The 23,350-nt window shown below is 46.9% G+C and overlaps 1 protein-coding gene across 14 annotated transcripts in view; it reads left to right on the top strand.

Annotated features, from left to right (window-relative positions):
- STARD9 (StAR related lipid transfer domain containing 9) overlaps window positions 1–23,350 on the top strand; it is a 120,682-nt gene that overhangs the window by 65,861 nt on the left and 31,471 nt on the right. For 7 of the 14 annotated variants that reach the window (XR_015134866.1, XR_015134865.1, XR_015134867.1 and 4 more), the window contains 14 exons: window positions 2,432–2,499; window positions 3,582–3,679; window positions 4,081–4,290; window positions 4,469–4,566; window positions 5,753–5,830; window positions 6,272–6,343; window positions 9,269–9,448; window positions 13,069–13,120; window positions 13,461–13,598; window positions 14,299–14,381; window positions 14,504–14,607; window positions 19,702–19,895; window positions 20,373–20,829; window positions 22,819–23,078. Coding sequence is in view for 11 of the 14 variants with exons in the window: in XM_086321668.1 (XP_086177794.1) it covers window positions 2,432–2,499; window positions 3,582–3,679; window positions 4,081–4,290; window positions 4,469–4,566; window positions 5,753–5,830; window positions 6,272–6,343; window positions 9,269–9,448; window positions 13,069–13,120; window positions 13,461–13,598; window positions 14,299–14,381; window positions 14,504–14,607; window positions 19,702–19,895; window positions 20,373–20,829; window positions 22,819–23,078 (2,092 nt within the window). In the remaining 3 variants the exon portion in view is untranslated. Of the gene's footprint in view, window positions 1–2,431; window positions 2,500–3,581; window positions 3,680–4,080; window positions 4,291–4,468; window positions 4,567–5,752; window positions 5,831–6,271; window positions 6,344–7,562; window positions 7,616–9,268; window positions 9,449–13,068; window positions 13,121–13,460; window positions 13,599–14,298; window positions 14,382–14,503; window positions 14,608–19,701; window positions 19,896–20,372; window positions 20,830–22,818; window positions 23,079–23,350 lie in introns of those variants that run through there. The other 7 variants (XM_086321659.1, XM_086321665.1, XM_086321660.1 and 4 more) reach the window with 6 other exon arrangements.

Here is a 23,350-nt window from a genome sequence, read left to right as displayed (position 1 = left end):
TGTTATGGTGTTATCTAAAATGTCTGGTATTCAACCAAAAATTAAGACATGCAAAAACAAATAAGAAAATGCAGCCCACACCTAGGAAAATAAAACAGTCACTAGAAACTGCCTGTTAAGTACTCCACTTGTTGGATTTAGCATACAAAGACTTCCAGGCAGCTAATATAATATGTTCAAAGAGCTGAAGGAAACCATGTTGTAAAGAATTAAAGGAAAACATGCTGATTATGACTCAAGGGAATTTCAATAAAATGATAGAAGTTATTTTAAAGGGGGAAATTCTGGAAATGGAAATGTATAACAACAGAAATGAAAAATTCACTAATGGGACTCAAGAGTCAATTTTAGATGTCAGAAGAATTAATGAAGTTGAAGATAAAACAATAGAAATCATTCAATTTGAAGAAGAGTAATTGAAGAAAAATGAACAGAGCTGCACAGACCTGTCGGATATCAGGTGTGTCAGCATAAGTATAATGGGAATCCTAGAAAGAAAGAAGAGAAAATAGGCATAAGAAAAATAAAAAAATAATGGTGGCCAAAACCAGTCAGCAAATGTGTTGAAAATCATTAATGTATATTTTATTAAAAAATTAACCAAACTGGATCATAGACACTCATGTGAAACCTAAAACATTCAACTTGTATGATAGAAAAATAACATGGGTGAACCTTGTGACCTTGGACTAGGCAAAGGTATTTTTAGAAATGGCACTATAAATATAAATTGAACAAAAGAACAAATTGCAATTTGGAATGGGTCAAAATTTAAAACTTCTGATCTTCAAAAGATACTATTAAGTAAATAAAAAGAAAAGCCACAGATAGGCTTTTTGTAAAATGTATGTCAGATAAAAGGCTTGTATTCAGAATAGATCCAAAACTCTCTAACCTCAGTAAAACAACTCAAAAAGATGGGCAGAAATTTTGAACTGATACTTAAGAAAATATACAGATGACAATTAAACACTTGAGAAGATGCAGACATCATTAATTATTAGAGGAATGCAAGTTAACATCAAATAGCTATCACTGCCCACCTTTTAAAATGGCTGAAATTAAGAAGAATGATTATACTAAATACTGGCAAGATGCGCAGGAATTGGAGTTCTCATACATTATTGTACTGGTGGGAATGTAAAATGGTACAACTTTGAAAAAGAATTAGTTTCTTAAAAAATTAAACACATACCTACCATATGATTCAGCCATTACACTCCTATGTGTTTTCTCAAGAGAAAAGAAATCATATGGCCATAGAAAGACTTACACACAAATATTCACAGCAGCTTTGTTAGTAATTGTTCAAAACTGGAAACAACCCAAATGTTCATTAAGAGGTGAATGGATGAACAAACCATGATATATTCATATAGCTGATACTATTAATACTTAGCAATAAAATTGAGCTTTTGACATGTACTTCAATCTGAATGAATCTATAAATAATTATGCACAATGAAAGAAGCCAGACATTGTATGATTCTGTTTGTGTGAAATATCCTGAGAAGACAGATTTATAGATAGAAAATTGAGTGTTGGTCTGGGGCTGGAGATGACAATGGAGATTGATTGCAAACAGACTTGAGGGAATTTGGGAAGTTATTGGAAATGTTTTAAAACTGGATTTTGGCCATGGATGCACAACATTAAAATAAAACAACAAAAATCCCATATTGAATTTAAAAAAAAAGCCAGCATAGTTTTGCTCTTGAGGACTGGATGTCCCTGCTTAAAACACAGAGAGAGTCCTGCCCAGCAGATTAATAACATGCTGTGACTTAGGCTGTGTTCTGCTGCTGCTGCTGCTAAGTCACTTCAGTCGTGTCTGACTCAGTGTGACCCCATAGACGGCAGCCCACCAGGCTCCTCTGTCCCTGGAATTCTCCAGGGAAGAATACTGGAGTGGGTTGCCATTCCCTTCTCCAAGGGATCTTCCTTGGGTTGCCATTCCCTTCTCCAAGGGATCTTCCTGACCCAGGGATCAAACCCAGGTCTCCTGCATTGCAGGCAGACTCTTTACTGTCTGAGCCACCAGGGAAGCCTGTGAGAGGTTAACAAGAGGCAACCCCCTGCCCAGCACACCGCCACCTGCTGTGGATCTCTACTGATGAGTCAGAGCCTCCCAGAGCAGAGTTGAGTATTTACCTGGTAAATTGTGCTCAGGAAACTTTGTGGGGGATGGGGAGGAGGTTGCCTACCTACTCTATGGAAGTTTTGCTCATATTTTTAATGAAGGAAGAACCCAGGGCTTACTAATTGTGCCTGTCAGATATTGAGAGCTCGTCTGGTTCAGAGGAAGTTAGAATACAGATTTCTTGAGTGAATTGGCTAAAAATCCGAATATCATCTTGGTTAGGAGGGGGTCTGTGGGGAAAACAACAACACGTCATTCCAAATGACATTCTAAATCTATTTCATCCCTCAGGCATTCCTGGAGAACAACCTCCCCTCTGAAATCGCTAGCAAGATCAACCTTGTGGACCTAGCAGGCAGGTAAATTAGGATCTCAAAACCAGGTGGAATTATTTCCTTGACAATGACCCTGTTCTTGCCCATTTTACAGGGAATAAACTTTTCCCCACCTTTTACACATTTCAATCATCCTGAGAAAAATTACAAAAGAAACAAATTGAATGCTAGGTTAAGAAATTATAGTTTTCTAGGGCTGAGAAGTTCTGTGTTAGGGGCTCTCAATCTTAGCTGCCCACTGAAGTCACCTGGACCTTTCAGAGGTCCCAGTGCCTAGGCTGCACCTCAGATGAAATAAATGAGACTATTAGTGGAGTCAAGGGGAGTGAGGCTGTGTGCAGCCAAGATGGAAAACTGGTGCTTTAAGTACAGGTGACTGAACACACTTTTTTCCTTTGACCTAGTATTGATTTTATGCAGCTCTACACATCTCTTCAGAAAAAAGAAAAGCTTTAAAAAACATTGTGGTATTGGGGATAAAATACTACCTTTTTAAAAAGTATTAGATGAAAGCATGAATTTTACTCATTTACATATCTAGAAAGAAGAAATTTTCAGGAATAATGTAGTCAGAAAAGAGTGTAACATGAAATAAGGCAAATTTTCTTATTTTAAAACTATTAAATAATTAATATGGTACAGTACTCCCTTAAAAGCTTAAGTGCTTTCTGAAAGAAACTGTATCAGCCAACTGGAAGTGTGAATTTTTAATATTTCCCATTTATTTGAATAAGGAATTTGAAACTGTTAATGACCCAGATACCATAAAGCCATTAACATGTGAAATTAAAACAGTAAAGAAAAGGAGAATGGTATATAACAGAAAGCTATATTGGTATCATTACAGTAAATGAGTATTACTTTTAGCTCAGAGTTCTTTGACAGCCAAATGTAATGAATTATTTGATTTTTATTGCCTGGGATGTAGAAGGATGCCAGTTCATGGCATGACGGTAACATTATTTCTGGAACTGAATTCTAAGGGGAATTTATTATATGGATCTTTTACATGAAGGGCAACACAATGGATAGTGTTTTTCAACAGTGTTAAAAGGATAGTGTCTTCTTGTTTGCTTCTGTTTCTGTTTTCATCTACTGTGTTTTAGTGAAAGAGCAGATCCCAGTTACTGTAAGGACCGGATTACTGAAGGAGCCAATATCAACAAGTCTCTTGTGACTCTGGGAATCGTCATCTCCACCTTAGGTATTTTGCCAGTAACCTGGAGGACCAGAGTGGGAGGGAGACTTTGGAAAACAATTCACATGTTTTCATTTTGCCAGAATAGGCTAGGTACTTAAAAGGTTCTCTTTAATAAAGTTTCTGGTTTGGGGCATGAAAAATGGATATTTATGGTTTTTGATTACAGCATTACCATCATCCTACCACTCATTACAAAAAGAAGAGAGACTGAGAAATTATGTGTCTTCAATATTCCATTGCTTGAGTCCAGGGTCTAATTCAGGGCCCACATTTAAAGCCTCCTGACATAGACAGAAAGGGATTAGGGAGTATGATGTTTGTGTTCTCCAGCCATTGCTTTGTTTTAATGCATTTGTTTCATAATTACTTTTTTTTTTCTTCCACTTTTATTATTGTCTCTTAAGCCCAGAACTCTCAGGTATTCAACAGCTGCCAGAGCCTCAACAGTGCAGCTAGCGATGGTGGTGACAGCGGGCTCCCTAGCTCTCCTTCCGGGACCAGCAGTGGAGCGGGACCCTCCCGGAGGCAGTCATACATCCCCTACCGGGACTCGGTGTTGACCTGGCTGCTGAAGGACAGCCTCGGAGGCAACTCCAGAACCATCATGGTTGCCAGTGAGTGGGCTGTGGAGTTTGTTCTGTGTTGGGTCTGGTGCTCTGCCTCAGAGTAAGGACCATGGCTGCCCATTTCATCAAGGGTCTTATTCAGCCTGGGTGATAGCAGCAAGGCCAGTGGTCATGGGCTGGGTGGGAAGGGCTCGGCGTGTGTTTTAACTTTCTGCTTCTACCCCAGCCGTTTCTCCTGCACACACTAGCTACAGTGAGACCATGAGTACATTGAGATATGCATCCAATGCCAAAAACATCATCAACAAGCCGAGGGTAAATGAGGTGAGACCTCCCTCTGAAGTCCTGGTTTCCTACAGCTCACAACAAGTTCTCCGGTTTTCCTCCCATTGATTTCTCCTTGTACTCACCCCAGTGGCCAGACTTGTTCTCCAAGTGATGAGAGAGCAAAATTCTTTCTTTTCTCATATCCCAAGTGGCTTCATCCAGTTGCCTTTTAAAATAATTTATTTTAGGTGTTTCCCTATGGCCGTTGATCTTAATATCCCTGGTACACTATTGCCACTGGAGGAAAGATCACTTAAGAGTGTCTGTGTTTACTGCCTTTATTCTGAGTTTATGTTGCTTTGTGCCTTTTTTCATATGCAAATTGCAGTGACATCTCTGTTTTGGGCTAAAAGTGGCATATGAAGAATTTTTTAGCCTTTAAAGCTGAATTAATGATGAGAATATTCTAAAAGTTCCTCATTTGCTTTTGAGTTTTGGTAAAAAATTCCAGGGCAGGAATTACAAATGGGTGGCCCACGTATAGCTCATCTGTGGACTGTTTTAAAGGGCAGTGTATCAATAATTAGGCACTAAGTTTAGTCACACATAATACTGGAAGATTAGCATACTCTGGTGTTCGTATTACCTGCCTGATGTCCTGCTCTAAGGCAGTGATTCTGAAATTTCAATGTGTATCAAAATCACTTGGATGGTTTATTAAATCAGCCCTGAAGACCTTATAATTTAGTAGGTGTTAGGGCATTATAATGGCACCCCACTCCAGTAGTCTTGCTTGGAAAATCCCATGGACAGGGGAGCCTGGTAGGCTGCAGTCCATGAGGTCACTAAGAATCGGACATGACTGAGTGACTTCACTTTCACTTTTCACTTTCATGCATTGGAGAAGGAAATGGCAACCCACTCCACTGTTCTTGCCTGGAGTATCCCAGAGACAGAGGAGCCTGGTAGGAGGCTGTCTATGGGGTCACACAGAGTTGGACACGACTGAAGCGACTTAGCAGCAGCAGGGGCATTGTAGGGAATGGGGGTCCACAGATTTCGTATTTCTCACTAGCTCTTAGGTGAAGCTCCTGCTGGTCCTGGGACCACACTTTGAAAAGACTGCCCTAGAAATTACTCCAAAGGAATAATCTGCCTCTTCCAAGCTCATTGCGAGTAGCACCTCATAGCCATTTGGGCCTTCATATCAGTCAGTGGTGACCGAGTTCTCCCTGTGTTTCAGGATGCAAATGTGAAGTTGATCAGAGAACTCAGGGAAGAGATTGGGAGACTGAAAGCCATGCTGCTGAGCTTTGAGCTGGTATGTGGGCGTCAGGAGTTTTCTGTCCTCAGGAGACCCTTCTCTTCTGCAGAGGATCTGAGCCCTGCTGCATTCTGTGTTCTCAGTCAGGTGATGCTTGAAGAACAGAGTGGGAGCAGAGACAGGACAGGAGCTATGATTACCTGTGTAGTTTCAGAAGGGATGGGCACCCTTTTACTCTATCATCTCTGCTGTCCAAAGGGCATCGGCCTGCATGACCCTTGTTCTGTATGTGGGCAGATACAGGGTGTGAGAAAAAATTACCAGAAAAATTTACCAGAAAAAATTACCTCGAATTCTCCTTCTTTGTACCACTCTGAGCCCAATACTTAGCCTTCTGATTTGCTTCTGATTTTAACAATAAGGTCTTTCCTTTATCTGCACCTTTCTTTCCTAAGAGTAAGGGTGGGGCCCATGAAGCACATCTCTCTCTTTGTACAGAGAAACTTCCATTCATTGCATGAGGGAAAGGATGAAAACCTGAAGGAGCTGATTCTCCAAAATGAATTGAAGGTGGGTATGTTGGGGGCACTCTGTTGTGCTTCACTTCACCTTGGGAACAGTTCTGACCTCCCTCCATCATTCGTGGGCCAGGACTGCTCCCTCATCAGGACAGAGAGGTTCTATATAGAGAAAACTTTTGTCTCCATTGAGCCTTGAGTTCGGGGATGTTAGTCTTAGGGCTGCTGATTGGCTTTCTGACTCTGCTTTGTTCTCTCAGGGGATCATAATAACTCCTTTCAGACAGTACAGTAACATAGAAAAATATTATTTTCCAGTAAATAAGTAAATCAACTAAATGACAGGTAGTCACTGAGTACCAAATAGGTGTTCAGCCTGATGCTGCAGGAGACACAGAGAAGTCCCTGCCCTCAAGTGGCTTGCAGTCTAGTTGGAAGCACATTTAGAGAATGATTCAATGCAGTAACTTACGTGAGTTAGATGGAAAGAGCTTCAGAAGGAAGAAATCATGGTGGCTTGGAACTTTCATTGACAGCTTCAGTGCTGGAGTAGGAAGGCAGAGAATTTGAACTAGACCTTGGAGGATGGATAAGGTCTGTTAGATAAGGAGATGGGCTGAGGTGTCAGGGTAAGGGAGGGATGACAGAGGCAAAGCCACAGAAGTGAGAGAAGAGCTGCTGTGAGAGACCATGTGGACACATGCAGTGTGAGGACCTTGGAGCCAGCCAGGATACGTGCTCCTGATAGAGGCACTGAGGGGAGGAGAGGGCCGGTTTAGGAGGTGTGTACTTGACATAAGCAGGTTACTCATAGCTTCTTAAACCAAGCTGGTGACATGATAAAGGAGTATATAGGGGGAAATTAATATGACAGTTGCATGTAGGATGGATTGAGGCCTGGAAACAGAGAGACCAACAAGGAAAGAGACTGTTTTTGTGACCCTGTGAGGGTGAGTATATTTGGGGAGATTGAATCAAATGGTAATTCCTGGAGACATTTAAAAGGAAGAAGTGGTAGGCATTATTTGGTGACAGGTTGGATTTAGGTCTTATAAATGAATGTCCCCACTTCTAGTGTTCCACTGCATCATCCTTGTATGTTATTACAATATAACATACAGTATAACATAACTGGCTATGTTAGTATTTTGTTACTCAAACGAAACTTTAAGACTACTTCAGATATTCAGAAGTTTCTCAAAAATTGTGTTTAGCTATATGTTCTGATTTTTGCTTCATTCCAGGCTTATTAGCATTTTTACATTATACAGGCTGGCAGACTGGACTTGAACCTGCCACTTCCTGGCCTTACAACTTTAGGCAGGTAGGAGTGGGTGATAAAGGTCTCCAGAGGGGAGGTGTCCTCTGCAGCACCTTCAGGGGAGTGTGCCCTGCCACTCACCTCTGCCAGCCCTTCATAGGTATCCTGTAGTTTTCGAACTTCAACTTAATGATTATAATATTAAAAAGAATGTTTCAGGAATTCCCTGGCAGTCTAGTGGTTAGAACTGTACTTCTGCTCCAGGAGGCATGGGTTCAGTCCCTGGTGGGGGAACTAAGATCCTGTAAAACATGTGGCATGACCAAAAAAAAGAAAAGAATATTTCTAGGATCATAAAATACTTGTACCTAAAGTTGGCATGATTTCTTTTTTCTTAATTAAAAATAAATTTTTTAAAAAAATTAAATTTTCTTCTTTATAAGATTAAGAGTTAGCTGAATCTAGTTCCTTTTCTGGTCTTCCTCAGTTCTTCACTCCCAAAGGAAGTTTCTTGCCCTGACATCAATTTCTACCACAAGAAGGAAAAAGGACCCTTTATTCAACATTGTTCCTTCACATTTCCCCAGTGGGGTTAGCTTAAGGCCTCTGCTGCTGCTGCTAAGTCCCTTCAGTCATGTCCGACTCTTTGCGACCCCATAGACCGCAGCCCACCAGGCTCCCGCGTCCCTGGGATTCTCCAGGCAAGAACACTGGAGTGGGTTGCCATTTCCTTCTCCAATGCGTGAAAGTGAAAATTCAAAGTGAAGTCGCTCAGTCGTGTCCGACTCTTTTCGACCCCATGGACTGCAGCCTACCAGGCTCCTCCATCTATGGGATTCTCCAGGCAAGAGTACTGGAGTGGGGTGCCATTGCCTTCTCCTGCTTAAGGCCTCTAAGCCTTAGTATATTTATTTTTAAAATTCTGTTCCTAGAAAAAAAAAGAAAAGAAAATCCTGTTCCTGATCCATAGTAAGCCGTCAGTGTTTTATTGTTACTGCTGCTGTTACTTTACTATTGCATGGTCTTTTGGACCAGTTTTATAGCCTTCATTCTCCCTGGGGAGACTGCTATTGGTGCTTTGTGGGTCTTTGAGGGGTGCGCAAACTTATATTAGAACTCAAGTGGAAGTGTTAGGTCACAAGAGGACTCCCAGTGTAGATAACACAGGATGGTCATGCAAAGAAGGGAATTTAAATGATGTTTGACTCATATCCCAACTAATTTTTTTTTTATATTTATTTATTTATTTGGATGCATTGGGTCTTAGTCTCAGCACGTAGGATCTTTGATCTTCAGCATGATGGATTTTTTAGTTGTGGCATATAGGATCTAGTTCCCTGAGCAGGGATCGAACCCAGGTCCTCTGCATTGGGAGCACAGAGTCTTAGCCACTGGACTACCAGGGAAGTCCCCCAACTAATTTTCAAAAATAGCATTTATGGTGCTTTTTTCCCCCCTAAAAACAATACATGCTCATTGCAGAAAACTTTAAAAATAACATTTGTTGAATTTCTATTTATAAAATTAGTAGTAACTATTGAGTAAAACTTAGAAAGCACAGAGAGCTTACAGAGGAGGTGCAAGGGCCTCTGTGGGGCCTTGAATAGTCCCCGGGGAGGAAAGTGAGGATGTGATGCCTGGAAATGGGCCAGGATGGCACTGGACACTGTCTGCTCCTCGTGCTGAGTGTCCAAGACCACCCCTCTGTCTCCACAGACAGACCAGCTGTCTAAAGACTGGGCCCAGAAATGGAATGAGTGGCAGGCTCTCGTGGAACATTACAGAGTGGACATCAACAAGAGGCAGGCTGGGCTGGTCATTGACTCCAGCCTGCCACACCTGATGGCCTTGGAGGACGACGTGCTCAGCACAGGTGTCGTGCTCTATCACCTCAAGGTGAGCAGGCGGGTGCACCCCCCCTCCCTGAGCTGCAGGCCCCAGAGGTGCAGGAGGGAAAGGCCAGTGGCAGCCGAGGCGGCGGAACTGCCCTCAGGAAGCCAGGCCTGCCCACCAACTGTGACCTGTTTCATTTTTGTATGAATAGAGCAGAAGACTAGAAATCAGAACTAGAAATCAGAATTTGTTTTTCAGCTGCTACTACTGTCGCTCTTGTTTTTGCTTTCTGTGCCTCAGTTTCCTCATTAAAAATAAGAAAGATGCGCTTATATTCTTTTTCTGGCTTCCTAAAGCACAGGAGTGCACTCCTGGAGGTGAAATCCCAACCTCATAATTCCACCAGCACTCTTGAGCGCTCCCCGCAGATACAAGCAGCTCACAGATGGCTTTCAGGGGCTAAAGGGATCAAAGGATAAGAAACAGTTCCCTTCTAGTACTTACCCACTTCAGTCAACCCCCCTTCTCCATTACTAGGTTTGCCTGGGAAAGAAGAGAGGAAGTTGATTTAGGAAGTTTATTAAAAGCATGCAGAACTCTGGAGAGCTGGTGGCCTAAGGGTGACCAGGGTGCGACATGCAAGCACCCAGAGAAAATAGAGTGACGTGAAGCCCTTCTGCAAAGACCTGGCTCCCGTCGTTCTTTGTCACCTGGAGGCCACCATAGTTCTAAATGAAGCATTTTGAGAGTTAGTGACACATGGTAGGTAGAGTCTTATATCCTGTCCTCATCAAAAGTGTTTGTCCTATTGTAGAAGGACAGTCCCCGTGGATGGGCTAAACATACACTGAAGTAAAAGTGTTAGTCACTCAGTTGTGTCCGACTCTTTGCAACCCCATGGACTGTAGCCCACCAGGCTTCTCTGTCCATGGGATTCTCCAGGCAAGAATGCTGGAATAGGAAGCCATTCCCTTCTCCAGGGGATCTTCCCAACCCAGGGAGCAAACCTGCATCTCCTGCATTGCAGGCAGATTCTTTACCATCTGAGCCACCAGGGAAACATATTGTATGTGGCCAGGAGCCCTATGCTCATTGGAAATCCAATCTGCATTTTCATAATTGTCCCCAGCATGTTAAACTGACATTTAAAAGGAGCAGAGTTTATGGGGATATGTGATGCTGCCTTCATCCCTGGAGAAATTAGGTTGCTGTTGCTGCAGTGTCTGTGGTGGGGAGACCTCAATAAGATTCATGCACTTATTAGCAAGTCTGTGTTCTGAGGTTGAGCCCTCAGGGAAGTTGTCGGAGACTGAGCCTCCCAGACAGAAAGTTAAAGTAGCTTCTTTTTTGACACAGCATAAATCATCTCAGTGAAAACGCTCCAGGCAGAAACGGCTGTGACTTTAATAACAAATCTAAACACCAAAGGCAATCGATCGTTCCATTAGTCAGAGCCATAGGGAAAGATTGGAGGTCAGGAGAGACCAGATGGAATAAAACGCTTAGTATTTGAGTAGAACTGATGTGATATGTTGACTGGATGTGGAGTGAGCAGATGAAGGTAGACATCATGTGACAGAGTTAGGGTAGCAGCAGAGGGTTGAAGGATGAAGGGCAGATTGAGTTGGAGATGGGAGATGGATGATCCTGGGTCACTGGCATCCTTGCGGAGTCAGTGCACTGAGACTCACTCACTCCCTCACACACTGATAATGAACCTAGGCATGAGGTCCCAGTCTACTTTTGGTGGGGAGGCTCATCTAGGTTGCAGTGCGTGGGCTTCTCTAGTTGCAACATGCAGGCTTAGTTGCCCTGAGGCATGTGGGATCTTTGTTCCAAGACCATGGATCGAACTCACATCCCCTGCATTGGAAGGTGGATTTATAACCACTGGATCACCAGGGAAGTCTCTCAGTCTACTTCTAATCCTGGCATTTCTATGGGTTTTTACCCATTTCCCCCTTTTCATTTGTTTACATCCTGGGTTGGGTAGTAGTATAACAGTATTCATTCTAGATTCTCAGTTTTTATTTGCTAACTTGGTTCCAGACCCAGACCTAGTCCCTAACAATGGCCTGGGAGCTGTTTGCCTGAGTCACCTCGGGAGGCAGCTTGGGTGGGGAGTGAGCAGCAAAAGGGTGGGAGGAGCACAGGTTATTGATATCCTGGACTTCACCCTCATAACTGCTTTTGTGTTGTTGTTCCTCCCAAGTAAGAGGCATAAAGCAGCAGAGGAGCAGCAGGTGCTGGCTCAGCCCACGTTAAATGAGATGCCAGCACGTTTTGGGTGGTTTCTGCTCTGCAGATCCAGAGGCTGGGATGTGTTGTGGCCTTGATCCCTTTGGGAGGAATGTGCCTCATCACTGGGGCTGACCCTGACCCCTCGAGAGCAGTCTTGACCCCTCTCCCTCCATTCTGGCTGGTGGAGTCTGGAGACCGGCATCCATTGGCTCATGTGATCCTCAGTGGCTAAGCAGGAAAGCCTGGGTTCTGGGTTTTGGGAGAGAGCCAGATCCTCATTTATTACTTCCAGGAGTCTTTCTTCACAAGTGATTTTGGGAGAGCGGCAGGGCCCTCCCTTCTGGCTGCTGACAGTGAAGCCTAGCATGGAACTTTCTAGTCACTTAAAAAGCATCAGTCACCAGGCAGGTGGTTTGGTGAGGTTGGAATAGCATGGGCACAGGACCAGGAGAGAAATGAATTCTAGCCAGAGTTGTCCTGTGTAGTATGTGGGCCCCCAGGGCAGCTTATTTCCTATCAGCTTCAGATTCCTCCTCTATGCAGAGGATCATAATACTACATTCTGGGTGTTAAAGTACTAAATGAGAGATGTCTGTAAAGCACTCGGCGCGGTGCCCTGTACATAGGGGATAGTTAGTAAATGATAAATACAGCTCTAGACTCAGCTCTAGACTTGCATCTCTGTTGCCACGTCACTGCCTTCCTCAAACAGAGCTGTGTGCTCTTAAACTCCTTTGTTACAGTTTCTACTAACCCAGTGATTCATTGATACTAACTCCAGTTTCCAGCTCCTCTCTTATACTCTCTTTCAGTCTTTTTTGATTCTAGATGTGTTTTCCTCCTTTTTGTGCTTTATTCTTCTTAGAATCTGGTGTCTGTTAAACTTCATCTGCGGATCAAGAAGGTAAAAATCCTGTGCTTCCATACATCGTCATAGAAAGCATGTCTCTTTGAGACTGACTTGGACCAAACTTGGGCCACACTAACCTTAGTACCTGGGAGAAAGCCGTACTCATGTGCCCACTTCCTCAGACTAGAGAAGCTCTGACTGCCTAACTCGAGGCTACAGAACAGAAAGGAGCTGGCCAGTGCTAGCTGCTGCTGCTGCTGCTAAGTCGCTTTAGTCATGTCCGACTCTGTGCAACCCCATAGACGGCAGCCCACCAGGCTCCCCCGTCCCTGGGATTCACTTTGCAAAAAGCTCAATGCTTTTTGCTCTGTCCTGCATTGTTTTGCCCACACCTTCCCAGGGGCATCCTGGGCTGCATAGTGAGTGGGCAGAGCAGTCAGAGCAGCCTAGACCAAAGCTGAGAAGTGGTGTGGAAAGGAGGCTAGGGAGGGCATGGGGAGACAGTGACGGTGCTCAAACAGGTGGACTCTCCTTTGGGGCAGGGCTGCATCCCTTTTTATTCTCCTTAAAATGGCTTTGTTTTTCCATTTAGGAGGGGACAACAAAAATAGGAAGGATTGACTCAGAGCAGGAACAGGACATTGGTGAGTGACAGCATATGGGTCTGATGCTCTGTGTAGGTGTTCATGCCTGACAGGTTTCTTCCGAGGAAGCTGAGGGTTCTGAGAGGAAGGAATCTTGGAGTCCTGAAGGGCTGCTCCTCTTTTGCTGCCAGGCTGTGGGTTTTGGACATGAGACGAGGAGACGCACACTGTGGGGCCATCTGGGTCAGGGTGATTTCAGGTGGTGGCTCTGCCTCTTCTGTCATGGTGTGAGATCTTCCAGAAGTGGATTCTGATCTCATCAAAAGAATGGTGGAGATGTTTCCTGGGCTATGCCTCCACCTGAGTGACCCCCCACCCCCACCGCCTCCGTCATCTGTAGTCCTGCAGGGTCAGTGGATCGAGAGAGACCACTGCACTATCACCAGCGCCTGTGGGGTCGTCATCCTACGTCCTGCCCGCGGGGCCCGCTGCACAGTCAACGGCCGAGAGGTCACCTCCTCCTGCCGTCTCACCCAAGGTAGGACTACCCACAGCCCAGTTTATGCTGGCATGAGTGGTGGACCAGCTCTGTTCTCAGGAGCCAGATCCAGAGGGCTCAGTGAAGCAGGCTTTAAGAATGGAACCACCAGCCTCTGCACCCAGGGATCTGAAGATTTCCTAATACGCTCCTTTTCCTGTAAATAGAGAAATTCCAAGTACAGGGCCCCAGAGTAGAGAATGACTCTCTGAAATTAGTACCTGTGTTTGTTAGCTGTACATCCTTGGGAAGGTCTCTGAGCCTCAATTTCCTCATTTAGAAAATGGGGATAATAATAGAATCATTGTGAGGATTGAATGAGCTAATCTGTGTAACAGTGTTCTTTCACTCAGAAAATACTCATTATGATGATTAATGCCATTATTACTACTACTATTAATCTATTTAGATTCTGTGTTCTTTGTGGGTGAACTTGGGTACCCCTTCTTCCATGAAGCATTCCCTGAGTGCTCCACCTGGAGCTCCACTTGCTTTCCCCTGGAATACCAGAGCTTCTCCTGTTTATCTCATTAGTTCAATGCATATGCTGTACGATATCCAGGGAGTGCAGATCTTATTGACTCAGCTAAGTGATCACCTTACTGAGGGTAGGACTTTGTCCCCCAGAACAGTGCCCTGCACATTACTGTACTCAGAACATGAGCTGTGGCTTGAATTTAGTTTGGTGTCTATGCCACAGGAGCAGTCATAACCCTGGGGAAAGCACAGAAGTTCCGGTTCAACCACCCCGCAGAGGCCGCCGTCCTTCGGCAGAGGAGGCAGGTGAGCGCATGGTGTTCTCCACGTAGCTGTTGACCTCCCTGCTTCGCCTGTCTGGCGGGGGAGCTGAGCTGTGTCTGTATCTGTTGGGACAGGGGCGATGAGGCTTCCTTCCTTGTCCACAGGTCGGAGAGGCTGTTGGCGGCAGTGGCTCTCTGGAATGGCTGGACTTGGGTGGAGATGTCACCGCCTCCCAGATGTGTCTCTGCCCTTTGCTTTGGAAGGAAAGGTGAGAGAGAGTTGCTCGTTCTGCTGTGGAGCCTATTGGTTTCGCTTTTAATTCATTACAACATGGAGCAGGGAAGAATTGAGTGTAGCAGCCAAGTTGGGAATGAAGCCTGGCCTGAACCACCTTGGGTGGGTGGTCTGAGGATGGTGAGCTAGCCGCTCAGCCAGTGGGTGGCAGGGAAGTGTTCATGGTCCTCATTCACTTCCCCTTGGATATCACACTTCCTTCATCACTGAGAGAGGTATGTACTAATATCACTTGATGTTTCCTGTGGCCACCTTCTCTGTCCACAAGATTTACATGTGATGTGACTATGGATGTCTGTTGCTGCTTTCAGACCTGCCTCCCATGGATCCCACTGAATTCTGGCCTGCCTGTGTGTGAGCTCACATGTGTGTCAGTTAACTTCCAGGACCAGCTTCCTCTGAGTTTTTTAAGTTATTGTAGGATTGAGAAGCCTCTTTTCCTCGTAACCAAGGGTTCAGGAACTCTAGGAACAACATGAAATATCTTGGGCTCCTGCCCTAATCTACCTGCTTTGCCTGCCTTGAGACTGTGGAGTATGGAGTCAGTTTTCTATGTGATTCGTAGCAACTGCTTTTCTTCTTCACAGTCGTCCTTTGTCCACTTCTGCGTAGGAGCTCCCTCCCAGATCGAGATGCCTTGTGGGTTGGATACTGGGAACAGTGGTATCCTTCCATTCTGAAAGCCACCAGTGTCTCACACCTGGGGGACTTCCTATAGCAAATGTCAGCAGGGAACCTGGTGTCTGTGAGGCCCTGGTGCAGGGTAGTTGTCCCACACCATGAACTCAGGGTGCCTGGGAGGGTTCTGACAGCCCCCGGGCTCCTGCTGCTCTCTCCTCAGGCCAGGAGCGGTGATGGAAGCTGAGGAGAGTCTTGGGTTGGACCTTGATGGCCAGATGTTGGGTGAGGACAGGAGTGCTCTGAGCCCAGGAACACGAGAGCAGGCAGGTGCTCCTGGGAGGGCTGCTGAGGCCTGGAGGACAGAGATCCCGGCCTCAGGGAGGATGGCCAGTGGAGGGCGACTGGGGGCCCTGAGGAGTGGCATAGAATAGAGCGCATCAAGACCAAGGCGGGCTCAGGGCTGAAGCCAGGGCTCTTGTTTTGTCAGAATGACCTCCCTTTTTGTAGTGAAGTCATGAAAGGAGGCCTTATCATAGGTAAGTTCTGTTGGGAAGATACACTGAGGCTGTGTTTCTCCCGAGTCCAGAAGTTTACAGGAAATGGCTCTGCAACTTACTTTTTAATTAAAATTATATATTTATTTATTTATTTATTTTGGCCGTGCTGGGTCTTCGTTGCCACATGGGCTTTTCTCTAGTGGTAAGTGGGGGCTACTCTCTAGTTGAGGTGCTTGGGCTTCTCCTTGCGGTGGCTTCTCTTGTTGGGGATCCCGGGCTGTAGGGTGCGTGGGCTTCAGTAGCTGCAGAACGCAGGCTTAGAAGTTGCAGCTCCCAGGCTGTAAAGCACAGGCTCAGTAGTTGTGGTGCATGAGCTGAGTTGCTCTGCGTCATTTGGGATCTTCCAGATCAGTGATAGAAATCTCCTGCATTGACTTCTTTACCATGGACCCACCAGGGAAGCCCTGGCTTTGCAACTTAAAGAGCCACAGATACTTGAAGAGATACTGGCATTGGGTAAAGTAGCCTTACCTCCTGGCTCTACAACAGGAAGCTGTGTGATCTTAGGGAAGCTACTAAGTCTCTGAGCCCATTTTCTCACCTCTAAGTAAGGGTGCTACCATCTGTCTCCCAGGGGTCCTTGTGACACAGGCTGAAGGAGTGGGTGCACATGGAATGCTTTGCCCAGTGCCCGACACCCCACAGCCCTGCTGCCCTGGAAGGTGGCCTCTCTTTTGTTTTCCTGTCCTCGTATCTCACCCTAGCAGACACATTCACCCCAGAAAAACACTGGTCTTCTGTCTTTTTGAAGTCTTCTCAAGCTCTCTACCCCCATGGGCATGGACGTGACCTTTCAGCAGCACCAAGAATGACCCCTTTCATTCAGAGGACAGAGGGTGACTAGAGAAGCAGGCCTCTCCCCCTTGCTGCATCCGATCTTCAGCTCCAGTCCTGGGAGCCTGTGGGCTGGGGTGGTCCTACCCAGTTGCCATCACCTGCAGGCATGCGCCAGCCCCTGGCAGCAGTGGGTGGGGTGGGGTCAAGCCTGTGATCTGCTAGACGGGCTGGAGAGACCGTGAGCATGAGGGGCCCAGCACGTTGTCAGCGGGGCTCCCCATCTGGGCGTGTGTCTCCATGAGGGTCTCTTATTTGCTCTTGGGTGATGTAGGCTCCAACGCCTCCTCGTGTCCCAGGTTTCCTTTCCGTCCCCTCTCTCTGGTGGGGCACTTCTCTGCTGGGAGCCTGCAAAGCTAGCACTGACTCCAGAGCAAGGGAGATCGGCCTGTTGGCAGTTATCTGGACCTGAGAGCAGTTTGTCCTTGAAGGCTCTTTGTCATCCGTGTTCTTAGCATTGTCCCATTTGGAATTTGGGGAACTTAGCCTTAAGTGCCTAGAACCCAGGGACACTGTTGCTGCTGCCACTGTTACTGCCTCCTCTGCAAGTGGGTGCCTCTGCATTTCTGCTGCAGAAGCCTCCAGAGCTGAGCAGCCAGAAGGCCCGATAGAGTCCTGGCAGTAGCTGGAGGTGCTGGGGTCCCCCAGGGTGAAGGGCACCATCTGAGAGGGACAGAGGTCCTCAACTGCGGGTAACTGAAGACCGGTCCTTGGTCATCTACCCAGCGTGGAGCATTAGGCCAGCATGTTCTTTTTCACTTGCTTTCTGGGAACTTGACAACATGCTCAGCACAGGAGCCGTTTTTAGTCTGATGGTGTGTGACTCTTCAGGTGAACGTGCAGGATCTGTGGGGATTCTTCCAGACTGCCTCTCCTTGCATGCCTTCTGCCACTGTTGGGTCTGCAGAAGCTGATGGCTAGCTGCAGTTTTCCCCGGGGGAGGTGAAGGAGCTGTCTTCTAGGGAGAAGCTGATTGTACTGGGTTGAAGAAAAAGTTCGTTCAGGTTTCCATAACAGCCTGCGAAAAGCCCAAATAAACTTTTTGGTCAACCTGATAAATCTGAGAGTCAGGAAGGAAACTGAATATTCTCAGGGAATTCGGAATAAATGTCTCCTCCCTGCCTCTTGTAATTGATGGTCTGGATCTTTGTTGGGTATGTCTTAAGACCTTGTGATGCGTTCAGGTTTGTAATTCATCCATGTCCATGGTCAGACACAGTTTGGAGCTGTGATGCAGGTATGATACATACAAATTATATGTGTAAAATGTTTTTCATCAACTGTTTTTTCTGTTTGTGTGGTGCTCGCTGGCTTTTTATTCCATTTGCTAGCCTCTGCTGTACATGTTTTCTGTACACTCCACTGTGTGTGTTTGGCCTTTTGATCGCAGCAGCAGCACCTGTCTTCCCCAGAGCACACTGGTGCAGGTCCCTGGACCCACTGCAGTTTGAGCCCCACACAGCCTCCTTTCTACAGAGGATCCTGCCACTGTGTCAGCTCCCACCCACGCCCCTGTGCCTGTATTCACTCTCCCACCCATCCATCCTTCACTGTCCTCCTCAGGTTACATTAAGACATCTTAATTTCTTCTAAGTCAAAAGCAGCAGACTTTCTGTGAAGGGCTGGATTGTGTTTTACGCTTTGCTGCAGCTATTCAGCTCTGCCAACAAGGCACAGAAACCCCCTAGACAATACATAGACCTCAGGTGTGGCTGGGTTCCAGTAACTGGATTTACAAGAACAGGCTGTGGACCATGTGGCCCACAGGCTGTAGTTTTTGGACCTCTGCTTTCATTCTTCTCTACAAGGTGGTAAATCTCCTAAGTGGAGTGGACTCCTCAGAGTGCATTGCTCAGCCAGTTTGCCATTTGCTTCTGGTGTCAAGTCACTGAGTGAGTTTCCAAGCCTGAGAGCCATGGGCTCCTGGGGTTGGAATGAGGGCCGAGGGTAGGCTAAGCACGGCTAGATCCAGCTTATGTGTCAGCTTCCAGCAAACACTGAACCTTCCTGGATGCTTCCCCTCTGACCCCAGAGCAGAGCGCCATGCATTTGGCTCTTTTAGAAACCTGAATGACAGGAATGGAGAGGCCCTGAAGAAACAGCATGGGAGGCCCATGCATAGAAGGCATGTGAGACCAAGGGAGAGGTTACCATGAGGGGAGAAGCTGTCAGTCTTCAGAGGAAGGCTCCGGGCACCCGTCCACAGTCCTGCAGGAACCTGGTGGCAGAGTAAAGCATGACTGAGTCTAGAATTTTTTTTTCTTCTTTTGGTAGAGGTGCTGGCGAATGAATCTGAGTCCTTGTACAAGCCAATAGAACCTTTTAAAATTTTGTATTATTGGAAAATTCAGCTGTACTACAAATGATCAACTCATGGCTAAATCATGTTTCATTCACATCCCCAACATGTTCCCAATGCCTCCCCACTACATCTAAACACATCCTGGACAGTTTCACCAGTAAACACATCAGCAGGTGTCTCTGAGAGGTGAGGTTGAGCCTAAAGGTCTTGAACCCTCTTGCAGGGCTCGCTCCCTGAGACCAGCCCTCCCCTGGGGATCCTGGGGCACGTGGAGGTCAGTGTACGTCTGAGTTCCCTCTCCTCCCACTACTAGATTGAGAGGTGCAGTCGTGGGCTCTGAACGTGGATGAGAAGTTCCATTCCCACCATGTTCCCAGAACTTATGCTCTATTCTCATTATACCACATTTTCAGTGGACACCTTTTTATTCTCTTCTTTTTTTTGAATGACAGGGTTTCTTTATTTAGCTAAAATTTTTTTTTAAAAAAACAACCATTTTACTTTGCTGTTTTCCTTAACCAAAATGAACCTGTGTTTCTGCTGAGCCCACAGCCTAGGAATCTGCTAGCCTCAGGACTGCTCTCTCCTCCCACACTGTGACATCACCAGCTGCCTGTGACACCGTGCCGGTGTGTCCCAAGCTGTCAGGAGTCCGGAGCCCTCTGTGCCCTGTCCAAGGGAGAGGGCTGAGGCCACTGTGGTTTGTACTGAGCTGTGTTTGCATTTCCCCCGGGTGACCCGGCCCCTGTGACAGGAGTGTGCTGGGAGAGCAGAGTGACAAGGACCACTGGCCACTGAGGGCTGGAGAGACACCCTACGGGACCCAGATCCCGCAGCAGCAGCAGCACCTCGTGGGGGATGTGAGGCAGCAGATCCTAGTGGGACAGATTAGAGCCAAACAGGAAGCGGAGCTGGAACAGCTGCACACCGGCCTGCGGGTTGAAGACGGTAGGAGCTTGCTTGCCATTCCCATCTCTCTGTGCCCCCCTCCCCCGCCTTCTGTATTCTTTCCTTTGTTTTCTTTGTGATATGATGGAATCTATGGTATTAGGGGTTCTCTCCCCTCTTTTAGAGACCAGAGGCTCTTACAAGGGGCTGAAAGCAAGAATAAGGAAACAGCCTTGTTTTTGGCCCCTCATCGGGGTGATGGTTCTCCTGCCTGCTCCTTCGTGTGCACACATTTGTCCAGGCTCTGCTACTGGCCCGTGTGTGTGCCCACTGCCCTGCTGAGGCCAGGGGCTACATCCCCTTGCCGTGTGGTCAGGGGGGGCCATCACTCTTGCCCCAGACGGCCCTGTGGCCCTCATCCCACCCTGTCAACCTGGCCAGCTCTTCACTCTGCGCAGGTGCAGCTGTGGCCAGAGGTGCCTGAGTCCAGGGAGGGAGGGAGGGCTGACCTTCTCTTGGGGTGTTTTTGGTTTGCAGACCAGCAGTGGCTGCTCAGAGGAGAGACCCGGCTGGCCAGCTCGTGGCAGCAGCTGCAGCAAGACCACGCAGCAGAGAAAGAACTTGAGGCTGCAGTGCCTTCTGATTCGTGGTGCCAGACAGACCCCAAGACTCAGCTGTACCCCCAGGTCCGAAGCCAGAGCAAGGTGGTGCACCCACAGTTCCTGTGGAGACACGAGCGGAACGTCCGGCGGAAAAGAGCCTCATTCAAGCTGGAGAGGATCATCAAGAAGCAGAGGCTGCTGGAGGTCCACAGGGGACCAGAGCAGCTCAGGGCACTGTGCTGGCTCCAGGATGACCGCCCCCGGAGGACCACCTTCCCAGCCCTCTGCCCCGGTGCCCTGGTCCCAGGGCCTCATCGTAGAAGCAGGTTGACAAGCTGCAGTTCTCCGCGCCTCCGAAGGCCCTGCGGCTGGCACTCAGCCCAGCTGCGCAGGTATAGCCCAGGGAGGCCACCTGGAGGCACCGGCTGAGGTTTACAGCCCCTTCCCAGGGCCTCAGTTTCTTCCAGCTGTGAAATGGAAAGATGTGTTTGCTCTTCTCTTGCTCATCGCTTTCTCTTTCTTCCGACCACTCTTCTTCTTTCTCTATAGTCGGACTCTTCTAAGACTGCTCCTGCCCCACTTTGAGCGGCAGCTCTTGCTCCTTTGGTGACATCTCCTGAGGGAGAATCTCAGCCTCATCTTCCCCGTGCTCCAGACCGTGGCTGTCCACATATGCCTCCTTGTGTAGGTGCTGCCCCTCCATCTCATGCTGCCCCAAACCGCAGTCTGTTCCCACAACAGTCTCCCTTCCCCTCCCACCCAACCAGCAGCTCCAGTCAGTGTCTTAACCCCCACCATACTGAGCACGTGGAGCACTGTCTCTCTGACTCCTGGTTCAGTTTGGGATCCTCCTTTTTCTTTTCTCCTTCACTCCTCATGTTCAGTCAAGCGAGGATATGCTGTCTCCCAGACTGCTTGGAACAGAGGGCTGTGTCTACCTCTTCATGTGCTCGGGCCTAGCAGGGGGCCTCGCACATATTAGGTGCAGTTAATGTCTGTCAATGTTACGTTTGCTCACCGATCAGTCTTAGTCTTCAGAGTGTGTGAAGCATTTCCAACACACAAGGTGGGAAGAATCATGCACCTGTCACCCAGCAGGTGTCATGATTTGCTTTGTCTCCCCTTCTTCATTTTGCTGATGAAGTATTTTAGAACAACTCCTATACAGCATGTCATTTCAATCCTACAGCAAATATATACAGTTCTGATAAATAAGGGCTTTCCTTGTAACCATATTGTCATCACACCCAACAAAATTAAAATAATTACTCAGTATAATAAAAAACCTAGGCCATATTCAAATTTCTCTAGTTGCCTCAAAATATATATTTATAGTTAAATTAAGATCCAATAGGATATATACACACTGCAAGTGGTTATTATATCCTTCAAGTTTCTTTTAATCATCCTTTTTTGCTTTAATAATTTGTTCATATCATTAATTTGTTAAAGTGGGTCAGTTCTATACGATGTGCTTCTTTATAGATTTGTTTGTTTGGCTCCTTGTAAAGCTGTTTAAGTTATTCTTCAGTTCCTCATGTTGGAAGTTTTCCCTAAAGACATGATTCGATTCGGATTCCATTCAACCTTTTTATAAGTAAAGAAAATGAGGAACACAGTGTACTCAGGGCTACTTTAAGAGCCAGGGCTCTAGTGTGAAGTTGCTTTATGTACCTGTAGAGCTTTCTTCTGACCCTAAAGGCCATGAAATGAAGTGACAGTTGGTCAGTTGTATCCGACTCTTTGCAATCCTGGACTATACAGTCCATAGAATTCTCCAGGCCAGAATACTGGAGTGGGTAGCCATTCCCTTCTCTGGTGGATCTTCCCAACTCAGGAATCCAACCGGGATCTCCTGCATTGCAGGCGATTCTTTACCAACTGAGCTATCAGGGAAGCCCAAAAGGCCTTAGGGACCTAGTTTTAATAATTTTATTTATTTATTTTTGACTGTGCTGGGTCTTCATTGTTGCATGTGCTTTTCTCTAGTTGCAGCAAGCAGGGGCTACTCTCTGGTTGCAGTGCATGGGCTTCTTATCGTGGTGGCGTCTCTTGTTGTGGGGCACAGGCTCTAGGGCATACAGGCTTTAGTAGATGTGGCATGTGGGCTCAGTAGTTGTGGCTCTCAGGCTCTAGAGCACACCCTCAGTAGTTGTGGCTCAGGGGCTTAGTTGCTCCGCACCATGTGGGATCGTCCAGGACCAGGGATTGAACCTGTGTCTCCTACATTGGCAGGCAGATTCTTTACCACTGAACCACCAAGGAAGCCCTGGCCTAGATTTAAATCTCTTTCAGAGCAAACTAAGGGGGACTTTATAGTCCCTCTGTCAGCAGGAAGTAGGGACCTCTGACCTCTGAGATGGCTTTCCTTGTCTCCACAGCGTTTTCGTGAATCGGGATCGCTCCACCACGTTACCACCTATGCCTGACCCTGCTGAGCAATTATCAGAAGAGTATCTGCCCCTGGCTGCTTCTTACCCCCCAAGGATAGGGCATCTCATCCAGCATGCCCTCTGTTCCTCAGGTGAGGGGCAGTTTGGCACAGCCAGGAAGGCCCTGGCCTGGAAGGGAGCCTCACCCCTGGGCATGTGTCTCACCGAGAGCTCAGAGTCAGCCAGTGTCCAGGAAGTGGAGAGAATGGGTAAGCAGCCCCATCAGATGGTGGCCCAGAGTTTAGTATCTCTGGGCCAGTCAGCTCACAAGTGAAAGCCGTGGGATAAGCTGAAGGTCCTTACCCCTTCCACTCAGACCAGGAGGGCTAAGGACACGTACGAGCAGGGTGGTGAACAGAAGGGAACCTTGGGCCCACGAGGCTGTTGAGGGAGCCAGTTGCAGTTCCTCACATCTTCATGGATCCAAATAGACATTTGGGCATGGAAAGGCAGCCAAGACTTTCTGGGCAGGATTCATACC

This window comes from Bos grunniens, chromosome 10 (genome assembly GCF_055505025.1).
Source record: "Bos grunniens cultivar Pamir isolate PY7600 chromosome 10, Bosgru_T2T1.0, whole genome shotgun sequence".
NCBI lineage: Eukaryota > Metazoa > Chordata > Mammalia > Artiodactyla > Bovidae > Bos > Bos grunniens.
Note: the sequence above shows the minus strand (reverse complement) of the source record. Positions and strands in the feature narration are given on the sequence as shown.